A 20,000-nucleotide genomic window follows, 5' to 3' on the forward strand; every position below is an offset into this window, starting at 1 on the left:
TTAAGGGACCGAAGCGATGGTGGAGCAGCCCTGCTCGAATGTACGTGCTGTGACCATCGGATGGATGGATGGTAAATGTTACCCTCGTGTTAGTGAGAAATCAATTAAATAATTATTAATTAATCACACCACCACATCCTTCCTTGCTGCCCAAATGTTGTGGTGATATGTGGTGTGTCGGGATTCGAACCCTGGGTCATCGTCGCGCGGACGGAGTGTTTGGGTTTTGAGGTTTTGTAACGTGAATCGTCGGTTCGAGTTGACCGTTCTCTCGCAGGCGATGACCATGCCGTGGACCCGAGCGAAGCACGACGTCGCAAGACCCGCCTTACTTTCCACCCCCAAGGGTCTCTGCAATCTCATCCCAGCTGGGATTTCCGCAGCGAACATTCGGAGGTGAGAGGTGCTCTGTCCTTTGTCATGATTATCGTTTTATTATGTTACGGGTGATAAAACACATTTTTATCAAAATGTAAAGCGATGTAAGGATGATTTGCCAAAAATAATGTGAGCAAGGTGGGGATGGTCACAAGGGATGATCATGTGACTCCATCCGTACGTGTTATTTAAATAATGATTGTTTCTTGTCCGCCCGTCCGTCCATTTGCAATGAGAGTCCATTGTTCTTAATTGTTTCCATGTACGAACTGAACCAGTGATAAAACAGTTAAAACACACACACACACATACACATACTCACACACACATACACACACTCACACCACACAAAATATACGACACAAAACCACACAAACATCACACAACAGAAGTCCTGGCGAGGGTCTGCAATCTCTGAGTGCTCTTTTTCTTGTTGCTCGTTGAATTCAGTGACCTGTTGTTGACCTTTGGCCTATGTTGACCTTTTGGCACGTGTTGATCTTAAAATGAATAGGTGGCTGAAATCAGTGATCTGATCCGAAAATCCTCTTCAAATTTTACATCAATGGCATGAAGATTGAGGGTTTTTAGAAATTTTATAGATTTGTTGACCTTTGGCCTATGTGGACCTTTTGACCTCAAAAACAATCGGCTTCTTGCTGACGACGAACTCTTCCATACAGTGAAGTGTCGTGAAGATTAGTTTGAAATTGTGACGTGCGGGCGGTAAACATCAAAACAAACAGACTAACAGAATACCGAACGCAAACGCAAAAATCTTCGTTATTCGTGGGTATCAAACACACAGACACGGGGTGAAAACATCACGTGCTCGCACCTTCGGGTGGCCGAGGTGGTTCGAAACCGTTCGGCCGTTTCCTGGGACGGAGGATCACGATGCAGGCGGGGGAGGACGGTATTCGTAGTTGTGGTCAGGTAGTACACAGACATCTTGAGTTGTTCATCGTACACAGACATCAGGGAGGACACAGACATCTTGAGTTCTTCATCCCACACAGACATCAGGTGGTAAACAGACATCTTGAGTTATTCATCCCACACAGACATCAGGTTGGACACAGACATCTTGAGTTATTCATCGTACATAGACATCAGGTAGGACACAGACATCTTGAGAAATTCATCCCACACAGACATCAGGTAGTACACAGACATCTTGAGTTATTCATCCCACACAGACATCAGGTGGTAAACAGACATCTTGAGTTCTTCATCCCACACAGACATCAGGTTGGACACAGACATCTTGAGTTATTCATCGTACACAGACATCAGGTGGTAAACAGACATCTTGAGTTATTCATCCCACACAGACATCAGGTAGGACACAGACATCTTGAGTTATTCATCGTATATAGACATCAGGTAAGACACAGACATCTTGGAATTACAGGTATCTTCTATTGTTTAGGGTGACATGCAGGTTGAGGTTGTGCGCTTCTCCCACTGGGGTGTTGTTCCTCTCAGGAAGGCCAAGAGCACGATGAACCCAGGATGTCCGCAGTCGTCCATCCACAGCAAACCTGCCCAGCTGTTCGTGAAGAACATACCTGTGGAGATGAGTGATGTACGTCCCTCCAGCTACCTGTGTTTGAGATTGTTAACGTCACCAACACCGGCTCCTTCCTCCATGGTTTCACTGACAACCTTCGGTTTTGTTACAGAGAGGCTTTTATTAATTGATTAATTAGCTTATTATTATCAAGGAAGGTGTAAAGCGCCCCCCCCTCTCCCTTTATACGGGACAGTTTCTCTGGATGCAAGTTTAACTTGGGGACTGAAAATTCGTTTCTCGGCTTCTACCGGACGCGGAATCGTCCGCAGATTTCAGAAGTAAACCCTTCGTACGTCGAGGTGACACGTTCCAAATTTCAGCAAACGTACGTTCTCCTGCGTTCTTGAGTTTTTCACGAAAAACTTTGAAATTCAACGTCCGTCAGTCCGTCCGTCCGTCCGAAATGTGTCCGTGCTCATATCTCAAAGGCGAAACATTGAAACGAACTCGAAACTTGGAACGTACATCGGACAGTACGTCTAATTAATGGCTTCCAAAACAAATCCCACCTCCGTGTCATCGTGTTTGCTCGTTTTTTTTGCTAATTTTTGCTCACATTCAACGAGTCACGGATCGTCCACAAATCGGTGAGAAACGTCATGTGATTCTGCTTGGTTTCCACCCGAGGGCAGCACGATCTATCATCTATGGACACGCATTAGTAGATCAATTTATTTGTGCGTCGAATGAGACGTCTACAATTTACGTACGCATTACCCTGCAGGTCAAGCGAGATTAGATTCTGTGACTTGCTACAGGTACCATGTGCACCTGTACTAACCTGGTCCACGGTCAGGTTGGCGGCGACTAAACCGTCTCGCCCCACCAGGTTTCTTGGTGAGGAGGGTGCATGATATGGACACCCAGCAGGATGAAGAACAAGACCTGTCAAAGGGCGGAGGACCTCCTTGTGAGCCAACGGCCATCCATATCTCGCGCCCAACTGTGTCTGCGGACGTCCTCCTGCAGGTGTGTTACCGTTTACGAGGAGGTTGGTGGCAGGATTTGCACTCCAGCCACCGTCAAACACTGACATTCCGCAAAACGTACTAAAATCACAAAAAAAATCTGAAAACCCACTCCGTGGGAGAACCTCCTGTGCAGCTTCCCCTCTTCAGGGCGGCTCACCGGATGATGGGATTGGGGCAAAGCCTTCTGGACCCCGACTCTTTGGTGATAGGAGGGAAACCACGGGGTCACATTCCCGGGTCAGATTGCGGTTGTGTGTGTTGGGGTGGTGCTGACGTGTCGTCCACCAGATGGCGGTCTCACTTCATTTTGCGATCTGATCGAAGATGGCCGACTGGTAGACTGGCGGCCATTTTAGTTGTGAAAAAGAACAACCATGAATCATGATCATGAATGAGGGCTTACATATGCGCCTCATTCTTTTTCTCAGATCAGATCCAAGATGTCCGACTGGTGGACATTTTGTTACTTAAACGCGTCCCGAAGCATTTGTCGGACGTGCGTGTGGTCCGATTTAGTTCAAACTTGGCACACGGTGTCTTTCGTGAAAAATAAGGCAACTGTCACTGGCACCCTGAACTAATTACAAATTCCTGCTCTCACTTTAGTCAAACGTCAGGCCTGGCCAGCCGAATCGTGAAAGACTTGCGCCAAGCTTCCCCCAGCCGACCCCACAACAACATCAGGATAATTGCGGTCTTAAAAAAGAAGAAGAAGAAGAAGTGTCCATTAAGTCCGGAAAATCTTGACAAGGCTTCTTCTTCTTCTTCCTCATGGTCTCCCAAACCCACCCAATTCCATTTGATCTGCCGTGCTCGGAAGTTCAGCAAAGGGCTTCCTGACTCTTCATTTCAATTTTCTCACTTTCCCATCCTCTCTCTCAAACCGCTCTTCCATGATCCCTTCACCACTGCATGACATTGTAAGAACATAAATCCCCAAAAGGTAGGCTTTACTGCGTGTTTGTATTCGCCCTCTCCGCTGGTTTAGCTCCTTCAACTCTCCGACACTCCCCAGCTCCTCCCGTGTTATGTGCACCTGTTCCTCCAGGAACCCCCACCTGGTGTGACTCCTCAAATCACCTCCACTCTTCCCTTGAGGAAAGTGGTGTACCATCACCATGTTACGTCACCCCCCTCCCCAATTCCTACCCGTGATCTTTTCTTCCCCCATTAACCGCACTGAACCGTCCTCGTTTCCTCCTAATTCTTCTCCTTACTTCTTGTGTATAACTGTCGCACGACTCTCAGGTTGCCCCCCCCCCGAAGCCCCACCGACTTCGCTCTTCCACGAGCCTCGGTCTCGCGAATGAAAATATAAATTAAATAAATGAAGTCCCATTTGAAATCTGTTCCTTGTCCGCAGTTGTCCGGTGTTGGGTTCAGTGGTGTGTGAGATGTTGTTTGCTTTGCAGAAAGCTTTGCAATCCCTGTTCCGGCAAGCTGGGGAGATTTTTATCGCGAGGAAGGTGCGCCCAAAGAACCCGAAGTTCACCTTCACCTTCGGGTAAGCGTTGAAGGATGCAGGTGAACATTTGGAAGGATTTAATCAGAATTATGACGTCATAGATGTGATTTGCAAGCCTTTTTTTAACCTTCAAAAATCTTCTTCTCCGAAGCGGCTGAACCAGATCGAGGCAAAACTTTACACGTATGACCGCCTATCCACGAGGAATGTATGAAGGTCTTCTTCTCCAGAACGGCTGGACAGATCGATGGAAAACTTCACGGAAATGTTTCCCTAGCCTTGGGTGTACAAGTTTGTTGAGGAATAATTGATGGGTCACATGGTTTGGCAGCCATATTTGATTGAAGAGGAATATTAAATAATGTTTTCTCTCGAACCGCTCAATTAATTGACCTGAAAATTCACAATTATGATCTTGTAGAGATGGGGAGTACGTGTTTTAAATTTCGACTTGATCGCACGCATGGTGTTAATTATTTTTAATCGCACGCATGGTGGCACGCATGGTGGCAGCCATAATTAATTATTTTTAATCGCACGCATGGTGGCACGCATGGTGGCAGCCGCACGCATGGTGGCAGCCATAATTAATTATTTTTTTAAATCTGGGTTCTTTTTGTTTTTTTATTATTATTATTATTTTTTAATGAGGAACACTTGGCTGTGTCTGGGTGGGTTTGAGGGTAGAGGAGTAGCAGGTGAAACACGAATCCTATCCAGGTTCCTCCTGATGACTTCATCTTTGCTTTTTCCTTGTTCGGGTTCCTTCTGATGCAGGACTGCACCTATTTGGTCTTCCATATGATTTTAATTTAATTAATTTAATGACATAACACACCACGACACAAACACCACACAAAACAAGTCCGAGTGAGGGTCTGCAATCTCTGATTGTTCTTTTTCTTGTTTTGTTTTTCATTTCACGGAATGTTTAGAAGTGTCAGAGACTTTGATCCGGTAGATATGGAAGTCACAACAGAACATTCCACCCCCAGGACGAACGGGTAGCGGACACTGTTTTACACGCAGTGCAGCAATGTCGTGGAGGAGGGTGGCATCGTTCAGAAGAGCTGGACCATTTTAGCGCAGCGTGGATCTAGGATGATCACACAACATCATATGGGTCCTTGTTGTACGTTTGACCTTTTTCGGACATAGAACCGTCGTCAATTTCCACTGCGTTGGACGAAACATCAGGTCTGTCTCATACTTGTGGCACCAGGCTTTGTCTCCAGGAAAGTGCCGTTCCATTTCTGCCCCTCCATGAAGATCTATCACCCATTACACCACCACCTTTCTTTTCCCTCCAGACCCTCCGTGACAATGCGATGCATGGTTGTTGACTTCGCAGTCTTTGGTCTTTCATCTGATCATGTTTGTATCATATCCCGATGCTGTGCAGACTGAGCTTCCCTGCCGAAGGACCTCAGGTAGCTTACACCTGTTGCTGCGTTTGAACCTCGGGTGTAACTGCTGAAACCCGTCGATCCGGGTTCTTCCCGACATCTTTTTTCTTCGTTCCTTTCTCTCTTTCACGTCTCTCTTCAGTCTTTCACACTTTCTTTCGACTTCTTCACATTTCTCTTCATTCATGCTAATTCTTGTTTTTTTTCTTTTCTTTTCTTTTTGTTCATTTTCCTCTCTTTTGTCCCTCTTTTGCTTTTGATTTCTCTCTTTCTTTATCGAGGGAGACATGAATTCTTACAGTTCTTCTGTGAAGCTCACTTGGCTGTGCCTGGATTGGTTCTTCCTGATGACTCTTTCTTTGCTCTTTGCTTCTCCGGGTTCCTTATGATGACCAAATGCAGGATTTGATCTTTCGTTTGATTTGACGATTCTCGACCATCTCAAGTACCTTGAATTGACGTCCGCCCATCCTCAGGCAAGAGTTTCTCAATAGCCGAGTCGTCGTCCTTGCTCCCTTTGATGGAAGGAATACCCACACGTGCTGATACTACACCAGTAACGATGACACACCTTTCCAGTGCACACACACAGAGTGTAAGAAAAATTGCAAAAAAAAAGTTTCTTCGGTATCTTCATTTTTACCTGCGATACGTCATCACAGGTCTCGACAAGAGCTCTGCGTTGTTGTTGTTGTTGTTGTTGTTGTTGTTGTTGGGGGTCGATATTTGACATGTGCACCCATTGGTCGGACAGCTGCTGGACCACACCCACATTGGTGGCTTGACTCCACCCACCATGGCACCCAGACTAAATGACATGGCCACCATCTTGGTTTTCTGGTGGGCCGAACACATTAGGCCTGTCGGCCTTTGCTGACTACTCACTGCCCGGGTTTGTTTTTTTTTCTTGTCGAGCCTTGACTATAACCGACTGGCTAAGAGGCCGGAAACCTGCTGCTTGAGGTTCGAAGACGATCTACATTATAATTCAGCTCCTGATGCTAAGAGATTACTTCCTATGTCGGTGAACTCTTGAGAGATAAGCTTGGATATTTACCTTTTTTAAAAAATCGCTCCAACCCGGTCGTCCACGTATGTCCGTTTGCAGGTTTGTGACTTACGCGACATCTGATGAAGCGGTGGCGGCCATCAGTCTTTTCAATGGCTATAAAATCGGCTCGAGGTGCCTCGCTGTGATGTTCGCAAAATCAACAGATCATGAAAAGGATGAGGTACGTGTCACACGCTTGGAAAGAATGTTGTCACCGGTTTGACCCTCAAGGACCTTATTCAGAAGAAAAAAAAATGTTTGTTTATTTATGTGTTTATGGAATCCGATACAATGTTATGTTGTGCTGACACTGGTAACACTTTTATGATCAATTATTTAGTTATCCTTTGAATCTTTACAGCTGCAGGATTATTGTTTTCTCCTTTTGTACGATAAGAGATGTAGTCCGGTAGAGTATTGTTGTCACGAAGGGATAAGTTCTGTTGAGTTGTCGTTTAATTGAGAACTCCTAATTCTGCGACCCCACCCCCCTCCCAATCCTCCATCCTCCCAGCACATCTCATCTCCCATCCACACCCCATGTAGCATTTGATGTAACACCCCATGCAATTCACCAAAATCGAATCAATTGGTCCTTGGCAAACACCCAACCTGTCCACCAATTTTCGTCCGAATCCGTCCATAACTTTTTGAGGTAACCTCCTCACAGACAGACAGATAGACAAACAGACAGACAGACAGACAGACAGACAGAGAGACAGGGGTGAAACCATAACTTCCATGCACTTTCGATGGGGGAGGTGATAAGATACTTCATTCATTTCCTCTTACACATCTGTCTTGGTTGCTTATCAGAGGGATTTGTAAATGATAAAAAGTGAAGACGAAGAAACTTCCAGGTGATTTTTAAGACATTTTATTGATCACCTCTATGGTTATTGATGTCGAGAGGTTGCGTAACCGTCATGCGCTGGATGTAACCGCGAGAGTGAAAGAAACCACCATTGATGTTTTATAATTACCACATTGTCAATGCAAACCTCTGTGCAGGTCCCCCCTGTGGAACTTCCGGGGTCGAAAGAAATCAAGCTGCCTGACATGAAGTCCTTGAACGTGGAGGCCGGACGCATACAACTGGTACGTGTGGTTTTCATCGCTCGTATCATTACATGTGTGTATGTACACGGACACGTGTGGTGCAGAGGAAACGTACCGACCTCCGAGCTGTGTCGTCTGGGTTTGACTCCCGCTCTGACCGTAAACTGTCGGACTGGTGCTCCGTAGCGGGGCGTTGGTTCGTGTTTCGCGGATCATACCTCTCTCTTATGGGGACCACCTCGCTGAACTTTGCCACCCCACACAATCATCGTACAGGGAAAAGGTTTTTCTGTCTTGTGATCTCTTCCTGGTTGAAGTGGTGAAGGTTCCGCTCCAAGCCGTCACAGTGTTGTGGGCTCTTAGGGATTAATTGTTTCAAAATAAATATCAGCCTCTTGCCTATCTTGTTCTCCCACCCCATTTCTTTATAATTAACCTCCGCCATCGAAGATCGGAGGTTACTGTTTTCACCCCTTTCTGTTTGTTTGTTTGTGAACAGTATTACGGAAAAACTCCTCACGGATTTCGACGAAACTTGGTGGGGGGGTTAGGTATGGTCCAAGGATCATGCCATTAGATTTTTGACTTGGTCCCCCCCCCAAAAAAAAAGTTAGAGAAAAAAATTATTTTTTTTTGCATTTATACATGTTTTAAGTGATTTCCAACCCCCCCCCAAAAAAAATTGTTTGCGAAAATATATATTTTTTGCATTTCCACATGTTTTAAGTGATTTCCAAACCCCCCCCCCCAAAAAAAAATTAAGAGAAAAAAATTTTTTTACTTTTTTTTCAACAAAATTTCGATTTCTTTTTTTTGCATTTCTACACGTTTTAAGTGATTTCCAACCCCCCCTCCCAAAAAAAATTTTTTAGAGAAAAAAAATTGTTTTTGCATTTCATGTTTTAAGTGATTTCCAAACCCCCAAAAAAAATTTCGAGAAAATTTTTTTTTTGCATTTCTACATGTTTTAAGTGATATCCAACCCCCCCCCCCAAAAAAAAATTGTTCGAGAAAAAAACATTTTTGCAACTTTTTTTTCAACAAAATTTCGATTTCTTTTTTTTGCATTTCGACATGTTTTTTGTATTTTTCAACCCCCTCCCCAAAAAAAAATGTTGGAGTAAAGAACAATAACTGTCAGCACTGTTGACATCATATTTAATGAATAAGATATTCGGTTCACTTGAGTGACCCAGCAGTATTGGCGGCAGAGATTTTGCACTCTCCCGAGTGCTCCCCCTTGAGTTAACCTCCGCCATCGAAGATCGGAGGTTACCGTTTTCACCCCTTTCTGTTTGTTTGTTTGTTTGTTTGTGAACAGTATTACGGAAAAACTCCTCGACGGATTTCGACGAAACTTGGTGGGGGGGTTCGGTCTGGTCCACGGATCATGCCATTAGATTTTGGACTCGGTCGAAAATCCAATATGGCCGCTATGGCGGCCATTTTGAAAAAATATTTGTTTTTGTTTTTTTTGCATTTCTACATGTTTTAAGTGATTTCCAACCCCCGCCCCCAAAAAAAATTGTAAGAGAAAAGAATTTTTGCAACTTTTTTTTTTAACAAAATTTCGATTTTTTTTTTTTGCATTTCTACATGTTTTAAGTGATTTCCAACAAAAAACATGCCAAAATTATAATTGCGGCTGATTTTGGAACTTCAGGTGGATATACCCACGTCAAATCAATTTCTGTCTCAAGGAATCTCGTTGTGACGAATGAATTGAGTATGTAAAAGTTAAAAGTAAAAGGGAAAGTTGCAAACTATAACTCTGTGAGCACTGTTGACGTCAAATTGAATAAATAGGATATCAGGTTCATTTGACTGATCGAGCAGTATTGGCGGTGGAGGTTTTGCACTCTACCGAGTGCTCCCCCTCTAGTTATAGCCTGTTTTCTCACCACCAGCGTGTCGGCCTTGTTTGGCACTAAACCTTGCTATGAGGGTTAAATTTGCGGTGCGTTTCCCCTTGGTTCATGCTCGGCCCCAATTGTTTTCAAATGGGGGAACCACCGTTGGCGACAGATCTCTTTTCCGTTTCTGTACGCTGGAAGATTGTTTCCATGGTGTCCTTCACCAAGAGTGGGCGAGCTATCGCCAGCACCATGGCCAAATTGTGAATTCCTGCCCGAGTAAGTCGAACGTCAGGCCTGGCCAGCCGATTCATGAAGACTCGAGCCAAGCTTCCCCCGACAGACCCCACAAGAAAGGTAGGATAATGATGGTTGTTAAAAGAAGAAGTGCTTCATATCGTTTTTGGCTCCGTCTCTCAATGGTGAAGAATCACTGAACAAAATTAAATAACTCTCGACTCCGCATCTGGATCCGCATCTTCACCAAAATCGCATCAATTGGTCCTTGGCAAACACACAACCTGTCCACCAATTTTCGTCCGAATCTGTCCATAACTTTTTGAGGTAACCTCCTCACAGACAGACAGATAGACAAATAGACAGACAAGACAGACAGGGGTGAAACCATAACTTCCATGAACTTTCGGTGGGGAGGTGATATGATACTGTTGCGAATCTGGAAGCCATGAGCACTCAACATTCAGGTCCCCATAGCTCAGTTATTTCGATAAGTAAATGTGGATAGATAGCTCCCTTTCCCCTTTGTCTAATGGGATTTAAATGTTCATGCGCTGCGGAGTTATTTTGATAGTCAGGGTTTTCTTTTACATTTTTACACTTATAATAACAACAACAATAACACGCCTTCACCTCGCTTCCTCAACCCGACGTCACAGCGCCCGCGGTGGGCAGAGTTCAAGGAGGGACCTTGCGGTGGCTCTCGACCAATCAGGGAGATGCGAGCGAGGTTGCCGTCAGTCGGCCAATGAGTGCCACAACGCAGGACAATGTTACTCTCCCTGTTTGAGGGGTGGTCTGCCGTGACGGCCGCCACGCCCCCCCCCTGGTCCAATCAGTGGACTTGGCGCCTCTTTCGGCCAATCACGGGGCGACGAGCGCAATTGCGCACCAAAACGGTCAAGTGAGGAGAGCGGGTCCGAGGAGGCCTCTCCTCCCCTCTGGAGAAGGGGTGAATAAGTGTTCAGGGCATTCGGTCTGATGCAGAAGAAAGTCAAGGTCGTCTGTTCACCTTGTCAGCCTCGTCGCCTTGAAGAGGTCTCGTCGCTTGGTCGCCTTGCAGAGATCTCGTCGCCTGGTCGTCTTGTTCAGGTCGCGTCACCTGGTCGCCTTGTAGAGGTCTCGTCGCCTGGTCGCCTCGTAGAGGTCTTGTCACCTTTTTGGCCTCGTCACCTGGTCGTCTCGTCTGGCCTGCCGGCGTTCTGTCTGATCCACCTTCGCGCCGGCTGGCGTCCATCATTGCACTGTGTTGTGGGTTTGAGTCCCGCCGAACCGGATCATCGAAAACCGTACCAGGCAGAGCGGTGCGAGACAGGTTCTCCGCTTTGGCTCACCTTCCCTCCCGAGCTGAAGGGCCAAATAAAGGCCATGGCCACCATTTATTTTGGGTGTGTGCATGTGTGTGTCTGTGGGCCCAGTCTATAAGTAGCAATTGTTTAAGTGCCTTGTACATACTTGCATTTCTCTTAGTCGGTTTAACTCTGCTCTTTGTGTGTTCCCTCCTTGCTTTGTAAATAAATATCCCTATTGTTAAATGTTTCAGCTCGTCCTTGTCCTTTCCTTCATTGGTTCCCCACGGTGCGTGTTGGTGGATTAAAAAGGCCGTCGCTGCTGTGGTTGTGCATTTGGACCGACGGGACCTCGGTAACCATCCGCTCGGGTTACGCACGGGTCGAGCACGGTAACGGCTCGTCCCATTCGAGCTCCGTCGAGGGTATGAATCCTCGGTGGCTCGCCACGTGGGCCTCCAGGTATTTTGAAGTTTGGCAAATAACCCTGTCCCACGCGGTTGAATTATTGACGATTCACGGTCCTGTAAGGGTCCCGTACCTTCGGAGTTATCGGAATGGTACGATCTAGATTCCGCGTGTTCGGTGGAGCCGACTCTACTGCTCCACCAAGCGGTCGTGCTCGCCGCCGACGCCCGGCACCACAACAATATTAAATTCATTTCCTCTAACAAATCGATGTCTTGGTTGCTTATCAGAGGGATTTGTAAATCATAAAAAGTGAAGACGAAGAAACTTCCAGGTGATTTTTAAGACATTTTATTGATCACCTCGATGGTTATTGATGTCGAGAGGTTGCGTAACCGTCATGCGACGGATGAAACCGCGAGTGAAAGAAACCACCATTGATGTTTTATAATTACCACATTGTCAATGCAAACCTCTGTGCAGGTCCCCCCTGTGGAACTTCCGGGGTCGAAGGAAGCCAAGCTGCCTGACATGAAGTCCTTGAACGTGGAGGCCGGACGCAAACAACTGGTACGTGTGGTTTTCATCGATCGTATCATTACATGTGTGTATGTACACGGACACGTGTGGTGCAGAGGAAACGTACCGACCTCCGAGCTGTTTCGTCTGGGTTTTACTCCCGCTCTGACCGTGAACTGTCGGACTGGTGCTCCGTAGAGGAGCGTTGGTTCGTGTTTCGCGGATCATACCTCTCTCTTACGGGGACCACCTCGCTGAACTTTGCCACCCCACACAATCATCGTACAGGGAAAAGGTTTTTCTGTCTTGTGATCTCTTCCTGGTTGGAGTGGTGAAGGTTCCGCTCCAAGCCGTCACAGTGTTGTGGGCCCTTTGGGATTAATTGTTTCAAAATAAATATCAGTCTCTTGCCTATCTTGTTCTCCCACCCCAATTTTTTCTAATTATAGCCTGTTTTCTCACCACTGGCGTGTCGGCCTGGAGCGAGGTTGAGATTTTGTTCACCACGACCTGAGTCAAACCCACAGCCGATGGGAATTTGGCACCAAACCTTGCTATGAGGGTTAAATTTGCGGTCCGTTTCCTCTTGGTTCATGCTCGGCCCCAATTGTTTTCAAATGGGGGAACCACCGTCGGCGACAGATCTCTTTTCAGTTTCTATACGCTGGAAGATTGTTTCCATGGTGTCCTTCGCGAAGAGTAGGTGAGCTATCGCCAGCACCATGGCCAAATTGTGAATTCCTGCCTGAGCTAGTCGAATGTCAGGCCTGGCCAGCCGATTCATGAAGACTCGAGCCAAGCTTCCCCCGACAGACCCCACAAGAAAGGTAGGATAATGGTGGTTGTTAAAAGAAGAATAATGTTGTGGGCCGGGATTCGGTGGCGATAATCGACCACGAGGGGGAGCAGCAGGGTCGTCTCCACCCAACACCCCGGAATTTATGTCGTGACTCTCGGATAAGTCCGAAAGGTCACGGGTCCCTTAGCGGACCGTGCTCGCCAATTCTCTGACGGCGTGGGGTAGGGTTAATAGACAAATTTCAATATACCTGAGTACCCACGTCGTCAAATTACTCACACCCTCAACGGACTCTGTCGAACCGGGTCGCTCTACCGACCTTGGTCCGGTGAAACTGAGCGGAATTACCAAAGTCCGTCGGACCCAATGACAACTTACGGCACCGACCGCCTCACTATTTCTCAAGCCCGCACCGTGCTGAGTCTATGGAAGAAAACACGGGCAAGGAACTGGAACTTTTCACAAGAGGGTTTATTTATAAGGGAGGGAGACACAGAGCAGAGTTATCCGAATAAAGGAAATGCAATTTACAATGAATACAGGAACTTAACAGTCTCTACTTACAGGACGGGCGCCACAGACACACACACACACACACACACACACACACACACACACACACACACACACACACACACACACACACAAAATAAATGGACCCCGTCGGGTCTTTATTTGGCCCCTCAGCCCAGGAAGGAAGGCGAGCTGGGGACCAGGGTACTGTCGGTACCTGGCCGCCTCGTGCGGTTAGGCCCGCGACTGCACGTGTGGGACCCGTGGTCCGTGGGAGCTTGGATGGCGAGCAGCCGAGACTCCAGACTCGGCGACGAGGATACGGCGCCCAATGTGGGATTTAAGATGGACAAAAAAAACTGACTATAAAAGAAACCCGCAGTGCACACATGAAATTAACCTATCAGACAGAAGGACGGGACCCTAACTATAACACATACTTATCGAAATTACTGAACTGCGGGGACTGCTGACTGTCTGTGTGCAGGAGGCTTCCAAATCCGAAACAATAAGAAATGCTACATATCGTGTTTTGCCCCATCTCTCAATGGTGAAGAATCACTGAACAAAATTAAATAATTGTCGACTCCGCATCTGCATCTGGATCTGGATCTTCACCAAAATCGCATCAATCGGTCCTTGGCAAACGCACAACATGTCCCTCAATTTTCGTCCGAATCCGTCCATAACCTTTTGAGGTAACCTCCTCACAGACAGACAGACAAAGAGACAGACAGACGGGTGAAAACAGAACTTCCATGCACTTTCGGTGGGGGAGGTGATAAGATACTTCATTCATTTCCTCTTACACATCCGTGTCTTGGTTGCTCATCAGAGGGATTGGTAAATGATAAAAAGTGAAGACGAAGAAACTTCCAGGTGATTTTTAAGACATTTTATTGATTACCTTTATGGTTATTGATGTCGAGAGGTTGCATAACCGTCATGCGCTGGATGTAACCGCGAGAGTGAAAGAAACCACCATTGATGTTTTATAATTACCACATTGTCAATGCAAAACCTCTGCGCAGGTCCCCCCTGTGGAACTTCCGGGGTCGAAGCGAATCAAGCTGCGTGACATGAAGTTTTTGAACATGGAGGCCGGACGCATACAACTGGTACGTGTGGTTTTCATCGCTCGTATCATCACATGTGTGCATGTACACGGACACGTGTGGTGCAGAGGAAACGTACCGACCTCCGAGCTGTCTCGTCTGGGTTTGACTCCCGCTCTGACCGTAAACTGTCGGACTGGTGCTCCGTAGCGGGGCGTTGGTTCGTGTTTCACGGATCATACCTCTCTCTCTCTCTTACAGGGACCACCTCGCTAAACTTTGCCACCCCACACAATCATCGTACAGGGAAAAGGTTTTTCTGTCTTGTGATCTCTTCCTGGTCAGAGTGGTGAAGGTTCCGCTCCAAGCCGTCACAGTGTTGTGGGCGCTTAGGGATTAATTGTTTCAAAATAAATATCAATCTCTTGCCTATATTGTTCTCCCACCCCGTTTCTTTATAATTATCGCCTGTTTTCTCACCACCGGCGTGCCGGCCTTGTTTGGCACCAAACCTTGCTATGAGGGTTAAATTTGCGGTGCGTTTCCCCTTGGTTCCTGCTCGGCCCCAATTGTTTTCAAATGGGGGAACCACCGTCAGCGACAGATCTCTTTTCAGTTTCTGTTCGCTGGAAACCGAAGTAAAGATCAGTTCCGCTTTACCGGCGGACGGGGTACGGTCTCCGAGGACCATCCTCCGACAAACTATTGACTGTTCAGCTCGAAGTTTTGACCACGTGTCCACTCCAAGTGGACCTGAGTTTGAGCACCACCCACCGAAACATTTGTGGAATGTTATGGCGTTAAATTGCTGACTGTAACAAGCTGAACGACCGATTATAACTGGAGTGAAGAACAATTTGTTTGCAAAAAGTCGAAGTGTGTGGTTTGTTTTTGTGTTACCCACGCATTCATGAAGGATAACCTCTTCCACTACACAGTGCCTCATATCCGAGTGGCGAAACGCAAGCTGCTTCTATGTCATGCCCATGATGAGTTTGCTCTCTGAAGCTCTGCATCATGTTCAACATTATCAGTTCCCGAGCAATTCTGCTCCACCGGGCCACCACCCCATCCCAGGAGAGGTTTTTCTTGGATGTTACACAATTGATCAGGTGGGCACTTTGAGTTTATTCTTTGATTTATGAACACACATTTGTTTCGGGTTACAATTTTGTCCAAAGCTTTGTTGACAAGGGAATCCCACTGATTGACTATATGCGGCTCACAAATTCACAATCACAAGTGAACACCATCCCAGCCAGGTCATCGGGTCTTCAAGGGATGTTAGGGACGTTTACCAAAGGTGCGATAACTCACCTACGTGCAAGGCCCGTGTTTTACAGAGTGCCAGTCGTGAGTGTGGCTTTCAGCAGCTCGACCAACCCCCCCCTCCCCTTACCCCCGCACTCACCCCCACACTCTGGAATTGAATCCCCAGTGTCCCTTATCTGTTTTGATATTCGACCTCCCGCCTGCGTGGGCGCTCATGAATAACTCGGACTGGTTCAACCGGATCGTGGCTGAAGCTGTGATCTGAAAACTTGCTATTTTCCAGGCCAAGCCAATTTTAAGGATTAAAGGAGTTAGTGCCTTGAGGTCAGTCAAGGTACATTCGATTGAAGAATATAATCAGTTAGCATATCTTGGATTTTTTTGCTTATCTTGTTGGTTGAAGTCTTTGAACGCTCGAAAAGGGATTAATGGTCAATGATCCACTCCCACCCCCCCCAACTCTCCTCTTATCCTCCTATTTTGTTCCTGTATGAACAGACATGGTGCCGTGCCACGCTTGAAGATACCAATGCTGCCGAAGCTAAGTACAATGTGCTTTACATCGACTTTGGGAACGTCGAAACACTCGGCGCGGACTCCATCCGTTTGCTACCCGATGAACTCGCTGAGCTTCCAGTTTGTGTACGTACCTCGTGGAAGCGCTGTTGGGACACACACGACAGATACGTGCACACAGAGAGAGCTGACAACACGGGGACTTCGCTCCAGAAAACACTTCCATTGACTGAGGGTGAAGTGAAGACCCCGCTAGTGACCGAAACTGTGTTTAACTTTACGACGTTGCGATCTTACAGATTACGAAAGATCACCCAAATGAAGCCGAACCTGGCGGTGTTCGTGCAGGAAGGCAAGAAAACGGTAAATCGCTTCTTGTAACTAAAAGGGAGGTTTATAAACAAAGTATTCGGGGGAAAGGGTGGACAAGAGGCTCAATAAGCGGTTCAGATTTGGCGGTCAACAGACGCAAGTCGGGATGAGGGAATGCGCAACATTGGCCCCGTCATGGTTCGCCGTGAAGACCACTCAGGGGACGTGTTGCGGGGCTGTTCCTTGGTGGCGGCACCACCGAGGTCCAGTAAGGGCTTGTGGAGGTGACCACCCAGGCATGCAGTCCAGCAGCCTCTCCCTGAGGCTCCAGGACAGCCAGCATGTGGAAACCTGCCATGGGCCTGAGTTTAAGTACCACCCACCGGAGCATCTGTGGAATGTTATGGCGTGAAATTGGAAATGATTGGGAAAGGCCGGGTGAGGCCCGCATCGCCTTCCACAGACGGTCCGCTATGATTAATGGGTTCTCAGTTTGGGAAGACAGCCGTGAGTTGTAATTGCCACGGGCTGCACAGAACATTGGCTGCGGCAGGTGCTGACATTATTGAACAACCTCCCTGGTGGTAATTGGAAAAGCTGAATTTACCTTTCGCCATTTGTCACGACTCACCGTGATTTGCTTTCGGGGTATGCAGGTGAGTCGGGCAATTGGTATCAGCGACGGTCAAGAGTGACCATAAGAGCCAAGCACGTGGACCGGGTGGAAAGGGTTAAAGTGTGATACGTGTCGGCCAAAGAGTGCCGCATGGGTGAGTCCCTCCGGTGCGATGTACAGCCATGTGAGCTGTCGTGGTGCTTTGGGGTGGGAGGTCAAGGGAGGTGCCCAAATAAAGAATTTATTTGGCGACTTTGTTTTACTGCGGGCACGAACACACTGATAAACCACCACCACATTATTAAACCTCCCCGCTGCCGAATCGAGGCACCTGCAGGTAATTGTAATGTCATGGCCTTGCCAGGATGGTTGATAAGGTGACAATGTTCATGTTGTGTTTATGCGAACGTTCCACTCAGACACCTGTGACGAGATATGTAATATGGAGGACAGGTAGCCTGTGAAAATGGTCAGGTAGTTTCGCATTAGGAACTGGGCAGCAGGTGACATCCACTGTCACCTGTTGTTATCAACTGGATGGGATTTTATGATTAATTAAGTTAAATTGGGGTTTAGGTAGGCCTGTTCGTTTTGCTTTTGTGTGCTGATGACGATGCCATAATATTATGATTATTATTATGCCATTATCACCGGATGGATTTGACCGATTAGTTTGTCGTTGGCGTTGCAGGATCCCCTGATATGAAGTCAATGAAGGGCTCGGTTTGTGGGATCCCCTGATATTAACTCAGTTTGGGAATTCTTCCACAGAAATCTGCTCCACCTTATGCCCAGATCCATCCAATCTCGTCTTCGGTTATCTTACCCGCGGTGCACTGAATCATGTGGTGAGGTCGTTGCCCTGAAAAAACTTCCATTCTCCTCATGCAAGGACAAATCCGACCGAAGGCAACCTCAGATCATTACAAGTCCGCAACAAGTGTGTGTCTCCTCTCAGGGGAGCCAGAAAACAACATCTGTCCAATCTCAAGAATGAGCTTTCAAACTTGTGTCCCTCCTCCAAAACCTGGTGGTGCCTTGTTAAGTCTGTCTCTGGAGTATGCTCCCCTTCCATCTTGGGTGACACCTCCACTCTCTTCAAATGGCACCACAGCCGACTCTGCTCGTGAGAAGGCCGAACGCCTCAAGTCGGTGTTTGCTTCCAAATCGTGCGTCTCCAACCCCTCGCTCGTGGTGCCCATCCTTCCCTGTCATATGCGACTGCTCCTCGACTCTGTGTCTTTTGCACCTGAAAAGGTAGAAAAGTTTCTGACAACCCTCGACTCTGACTCTGCTGCTGGACATCGGCTCACGTGTCCTAAAATCCTGCTCTGCTGCTCTTGCACATCCTCTCTCTGCCCTTTAAACCCTAACATTTGCCATAGGTCATCTTACATCTTCTTGGAAGTCAGCCAACATCTCAGCATTCCATAAATAAGATGCAAAAACGGATCCCCTCAACTACACAGCTTTCAGCTAACTTCCAATCATCAGCAAGGTCATGGAATCCATCATCGCAGTTGACATGAAATCCTTCCTCTTCGCCAACAACCTCATCTCAGATCATCAATTGGATTCATACCGGGTCACTCCATCTTGGACACGCTGTTTCTACTTTCCCACCAACGGATGGAGTCCCTCAATGTCAGACATGAGATCTACTTTCCCAACAACCCTCTCGAAGAGGTTCAGTCTTATAAACTCCTGCGTCTCACCAACACCCATGATCTTTCTTGGGCAAACCACATTTCAACGTCTGCCCCAAATCCAGCCGCCGACTTGGCGTCCTCCATTGTACAAAGTCCTTCCTTGACACACCTGAAGTCCTGTCCACCTGCAAGGTCCTCATCCGCAGCTTCATGGAGCACTATTGTCCCCTCTGGACTGGCTCTCCTTCCTCACATCTTGCTCAGCTTGACGTCATGGAAACCAAGGCATTCAAGATCATTGGAATCTCCCGTGATGAAGCTGAGTCTGTGGGTCGATCACGACGTCATCTCAGACAGGTCGGTAGTCTCTCTGTGTGGTATTGCACCATGTGCCCTCTCTGTCCTTTGTCCCCCCCCAGGTTTCTGCAGAATGCACACGGTCCAACATCAACCTCCTCACCTAAATCCAACATCCCCTTCAACTCCCAAAATCCAGGATCACTGCTCACCTCCACTCAGTTGTTCCTCTTTTTTCCCACATGTGGAACCATCTTCCACATTCTCTTCAATCTCTTTCTTCCTTCCAGGTCTTCAAGACAGCTGTTCACCACCATCTCAGATCGTCCCCAATCCAATACCATGATCTTTTCTACCCTCGTTAACCCACCCCACACCCTCTCCCCCCATGCAAATTTTTATTCTGCATCCATCTTGTCCACCCCCTTGCGTTCTCCCCTACCCCTCACCCTTACCCGCATCCCTCGTCGTCCGTCTCCATCTATTTTCACCCGAGTCCCTACAGTTGGCATATCCCCCTTCTTCCTGACGTCATACTTTGGTTGAACACAACATGTGCAGGAAACGAAAGCCTGGATGAGTCAACCATGCTGGGAAGAAGGCGAAGAGGGAGACCTTGTACGTGGTGCCTGATGGATGGGGGTAACCGTAAAGGGTGCGACCGAGCCGTCTCTGCCAGAGCCTCCCTCAAAGCAGAGCAGTTTCGGGACGTTTGGAGAAATCTCATCATGAATGTCACCAGAGGTCTGCTACTGGTTG

General features: G+C 47.4%; 2 protein-coding genes across 13 annotated transcripts in view; both read left to right on the top strand.

Moving 5' to 3' along the window:
• The window catches only part of LOC147008003 (uncharacterized), a 21,277-nt gene extending 1,316 nt beyond the window's left edge, over positions 1–19,961 (top strand). For 3 of the 9 annotated variants that reach the window (XM_085865895.1, XM_085865897.1, XM_085865896.1), the window contains exons 2-10: positions 278–396; positions 1,867–1,966; positions 4,338–4,429; positions 6,905–7,028; positions 7,859–7,945; positions 12,177–12,263; positions 14,556–14,642; positions 15,518–15,691; positions 16,350–19,954. In XM_085865895.1, the coding sequence (XP_085722021.1) occupies positions 281–396; positions 1,867–1,966; positions 4,338–4,429; positions 6,905–7,028; positions 7,859–7,945; positions 12,177–12,263; positions 14,556–14,642; positions 15,518–15,691; positions 16,350–16,748 (1,266 nt within the window). In that variant the 5' untranslated portion in view covers positions 278–280 and the 3' untranslated portion in view covers positions 16,749–19,954. Of the gene's footprint in view, positions 72–277; positions 397–1,866; positions 1,967–2,783; positions 2,924–4,337; positions 4,430–6,904; positions 7,029–7,858; positions 7,946–12,176; positions 12,264–14,555; positions 14,643–15,517; positions 15,692–16,349 lie in introns of those variants that run through there. The other 6 variants (XM_085865899.1, XM_085865898.1, XM_085865894.1 and 3 more) reach the window with 6 other exon arrangements.
• The window catches only part of LOC147007998 (uncharacterized), a 92,306-nt gene that overhangs the window by 56,163 nt on the left and 16,143 nt on the right, over positions 1–20,000 (top strand). The window lies entirely within an intron of this gene.

Source organism: Eptatretus burgeri, chromosome 22, assembly GCF_056783735.1.
Source record: "Eptatretus burgeri isolate ZD-2024b chromosome 22, Ebu_testis_v1, whole genome shotgun sequence".
Taxonomy (NCBI): Eukaryota; Metazoa; Chordata; class Myxini; order Myxiniformes; family Myxinidae; genus Eptatretus; species Eptatretus burgeri.